This window comes from Lactuca serriola, chromosome 6 (genome assembly GCF_051521515.1).
Source record: "Lactuca serriola cultivar US96UC23 chromosome 6, Lser_US96UC23_V15, whole genome shotgun sequence".
Classification (NCBI taxonomy): domain Eukaryota; kingdom Viridiplantae; phylum Streptophyta; class Magnoliopsida; order Asterales; family Asteraceae; genus Lactuca; species Lactuca serriola.
This window is the reverse complement of record NC_136413.1, coordinates 122,398,707-122,402,969: the sequence shown is the minus strand read 5'-3', so window position 1 is coordinate 122,402,969 and position 4,263 is coordinate 122,398,707. Positions and strand designations below refer to the sequence as shown.

The 4,263-nt window shown below is 35.7% G+C and overlaps 1 protein-coding gene across 1 annotated transcript; it reads left to right on the top strand.

Moving 5' to 3' along the window:
- The first annotated feature begins 1,465 nt into the window (after nucleotides 1–1,465).
- On the top strand, nucleotides 1,466–3,991 carry LOC145060101 (uncharacterized). Its single transcript, XM_079007826.1, has 9 exons — nucleotides 1,466–1,912; nucleotides 2,309–2,374; nucleotides 2,456–2,554; nucleotides 2,851–2,947; nucleotides 3,139–3,173; nucleotides 3,311–3,376; nucleotides 3,471–3,511; nucleotides 3,590–3,721; nucleotides 3,857–3,991. Exons 1-8 carry the CDS (start codon nucleotides 1,466–1,468, stop codon nucleotides 3,678–3,680), a joined length of 942 nt encoding a protein of 313 aa, XP_078863952.1. The 3' UTR covers nucleotides 3,681–3,721; nucleotides 3,857–3,991.
- Nucleotides 3,992–4,263: the final 272 nt, after the last annotated feature.

Below are 4,263 nucleotides of genomic sequence, written 5' to 3'. Positions count from 1 at the left end.
TCCAGAATTCTCCTCTATCGTTCTGAAGAGTTATCTCTATATATACGAATCGACTCGTCGAGTCAGGTGGCGACTCGTCGAGTCCATCTCTCAGTCCCCGTATTGTGATAAGTCTCTGGGATCCCGAGTCATTATGTTCTCGATTCTTCGATCGGACTCGCCGAGTAGGTATTATTTTTGGTGGTTTTCTTCTTTGTTCAATTCTTGATCTCTCAACCGCTTCTCCTGCTTCCTTCTGCTTCCGAGCTTCATTTTTGGACTGAAAATATAATTCAAACACTTTTAAGTACCTTTTGTCCATAAAATGCAATAATTTAGCTAATAAATGAATAAAAATCTATACTTAATATGAACTAAATATGCACATATCATGGTGAAAAAAATAGACTTATGCTTCATAAAAAACCCACATATAACGTGTGTAATCATCTATAAAAGAATCATAGCAAGAGGATACTCCTTTAGAGGAAACCGGTGAGGGAACCTACACATCAAAATGCACATGATCAAACAGAGTAACATAACTAGTGAAACTTTTATTAAACGAAAAACTAGAAAAATTTTCTAGTTTACTGCCACAACATTAAAAAATATCATGATTGTTCAAAAGACCTAACACGCTAGTAGAAGCTAAAAACCGTAAACGAGATGCAAACATGTGACGTAAATGGGAATGCTAAAGATAAAAGTCTAAAGACATTTTATTTAAACGAAAAGACAACAAATCAACACTGGAGGCAGAAACATCAGACGCTTATAGCCACTCTAATACATAAATCTCCCCAAGTCTATGACAAATCCCAATCACCCTATGAAACTGTTGATCCTGCATACAACATAAAGAATCCAAGAAGAAGACCCAACAACCGTACTTACATAATTGACTGGTCAAAGCAAAATTTAAAGAAAGTGTGGGATTATAATAGACATCCGTAAAAAGATATATGAAGAGTAACAACATAACCAACATCCCCGACAGACATATATGTAACACTTGAAAACAGAACAGAAATAGGCGAACTAGTTGATATTGACATACACTACTAGAAAAAAGGCCTTTTACGACGCGCAAAATACGACGCTCATTGATCTATGTTACGCAAAGGAGAGTGACATTAGAAAAATGTCATCTCTTCAAAAAATTTAAGGATAGAAGACACGCATTATTGCGCGCCCTTAAATTAGTGTCTAAAAAAACACGGAGGGCACCTATAATAAAATGCGCGTCGTCTAAGGATGTCGCTTTATAATTTTTAATGGAACGCGCGTTCCATCCTTTAACAGTGGGGGAAAGGGGGAAATGAAATTCTGAAAAAATTAAAAACCCCGCCATGCTCTCCTCTACCTTCTTTCAATCGTTCTTATCTCTCTTTCTCTCTCTCAATCAAATACCAAATCAGCGCTCTGATCATCTCTCCCTTTCTCCGAATCTATCCCTATCTTCTTCTCTAATCCAATTCCCGAAATGGAGTTCGAATCCAACAATATTTCTGAAGACAACAACAACAATCACGGATGGCAGAAGGTTACTTACGCTAAGAAGAACAGGAAGAATCAGCCTAAGCAGCAGGTGCCTCAACCGAAGGCGCTTCCAAACGGATCCGTTGTCGCTGGTAATGATAATGTCTTCACTGCTATTGAGAAGAAATCGGAGGAGCGTAGGAAGGTTATAGAAGCACAGAGATTGTCGATTTATGATCCTGCTCCTCCTCCGGTTAAATCGTCAAGGAAGAAGAACTACTCCGATTATGAGGACAGCGATGAAGAGGTTGCCAATGGTGTGGCTGGGAATGATGATGTTGAGGAGAAGAAGAAGAAACCGAAGAAAGTAAAGAAACCTAAGGTCACAATTGCGGAAGCGGCGGAGAAGATCGATGTCGACGACCTGGCTAGTTTTCTGTTGGAGGTGACGGTGGGTGAATTTTATATGTTTATTTTCTACAATTCAATGTTTTGATTGAGGTTTCTCTCATTACCATTTAAAATTCAACTGATTTGCGTACTGTATAGGCTTCGATCGGAACGGGAAGATATGTAATTGTGACATTTCTCTGTAGTTTTTTGTTTGGATTCAGCTTTAATTACTGTGTAGTTTATCAAAGTTTAGTATAGTTCTAGGATGAAAATTATTGTCAATATGGTTGTAGATTACATACACAACTTCATTCTCACACAATTTGATTATTAGTTGAAATATAGGAAGCTAATCTTTATAACTTCTTTGTATGTGTTCATAGACTTCATTCGAGGCACAGCAAGATATACAGTTGATGAGGTTTGCCGACTATTTTGGACGTGCATTTTCTAGCGTGACTGCTTCACAATTTCCCTGGGTGAAGTTATTGAGAGAATCTCCAGATGCCCAATTCATTCTGTAAGTACATTTACTTGAATAATCATCACTTTCATTATTGTGTGTTGATATGATGGTTTCCTGAGTTAATTCCATGAACAGGGTACCATTAGTTGTAAAATTGACGATGCTGGTAGCCATGAGATTAATGGTGTTCGAAGGAGGGACGTTCTTAACTGCTTTGGGGCTGCCATTAGCATGGTGATTATGCTTCTCTTTTACTCCCCTTTCGGTTTTTACTTTCCATTATCGATCAACCCTCGATTTCACTAATTCTAATAATCTTAGCAACTGATTACACAAAATCAATGTACCTTAATGCAATAGTAATCATAAAAGTAATTCCAACCTTCTTAATCTCATAACTCAAAGCTACAATAATATAATGGGAAAAATACGATGTTAATTAAGATATGAAGAAACTTAAAACTTATAGTTCTTTGATGAATTTGAGTGATGTGATCATTGAGTTTCCGCCAGTTGTTCTCTCTTCATAGGAATTGGTGGCAAGCTCCAGCCCAATCTCGAGCCCATTCATTGAGGCAGCTAATGCTGCTGATTTGATACAAAGAAGACAGCGTTCAGACTTTCAATGTAAGCTCTTCAATTGCTTTTATTTTAACTCATGCTTTATAATATGATTTTTTTTTACAACTTTGCTGATGTGGATGCCAAGTCACAATTACGTATCAACTACATCAGTTTATGTGAATTACAGTTTACAAACACTAGTAATTATATTTACAGATACTTGAACTTGAACTTTTTCTTTTTTTATTTGGCAGCAAGTATAAAGATGACCCTCTATAAAGCCATTAAGGTAAACCATGAAGTTTATATTTCTGTTATAAGATATTTAGATAAAGAAATGTAAGCACATTGCGTATTGATATTTCCTGCAATTTACCCTTTAGAATTGCTCTTTTTGAGAAATTTGAATTGTTGTTTGAATTTCAGGCAAATCCAGAGCTGATTTCACCCCTATTAACATTAGCACTTAATGATTCTATGACATATGATAAGGTCTGAATCATAACAAATAATTGTTACACTTTAGCTTACTTAGTGAGAGTTGTTTTATTAGTTAAAATTAATTTCGTTATTGTTAAGCTTTTAGCCAACAAAAACTGGAGGCCCTAATGGATCCATACGCTTCAGGTATTTCCCATCTTCCACATCTTACAAAGCTCTTAAAATGTTTGAATTTATACTTTTTTTTTGTGTGTGTGTGTGAAGCTTTGAGATTGAGAGACCAGAAAACAAAGGACTTTCTGCTGCTTTATCAATGGTGGAAGAAGCAAAAAAAAGAGATCGATTCTTACTCTAAAGGTGGACCAATTTCATACTCCGATCTCATCCAATTAGCAGGTTTGGTGTTTGTCAGAAGTAGCCAACATATCCACAACAACTTTCCCCCAAACGTTTGGGATTTCTTTTTCTTAATATGAAAATTGATGTTATATATTTATTTATTTATTTATTTGTTGGATAAATATTGTTCAGGATGAGGACGAAAGTACCCTCCACATCACTGAGTTGCCAGTTAGAAGGTGGACACAGGAGTATAAGGAGTTTTTGGAGGTTGCTTCAACTGCTGGAAAAGATAAGAAACCTTTCATAGAGTTAGATTATTATACATAATTATAATATCCTTCCTTTTCATAATTATTTATCTCAAATTTGCATTATTTTTTAATAAATTTGACAGGGGAATGGTTTAAGTGAGATCACAAGTCACAGGTGTCGTACATATTGACTTTTGATCACATTCACTCTTTTGTTCATCAGTATACTTCCTACTTGATATCCTCATTGATGTATGCATTTTTCCCTTCAAATAATCAAAGCCTTTTTTTCTTTTAGTATTAATATGGAACATAAGCTTTTTGTTTCAGGTTCTTTCTGAAGCT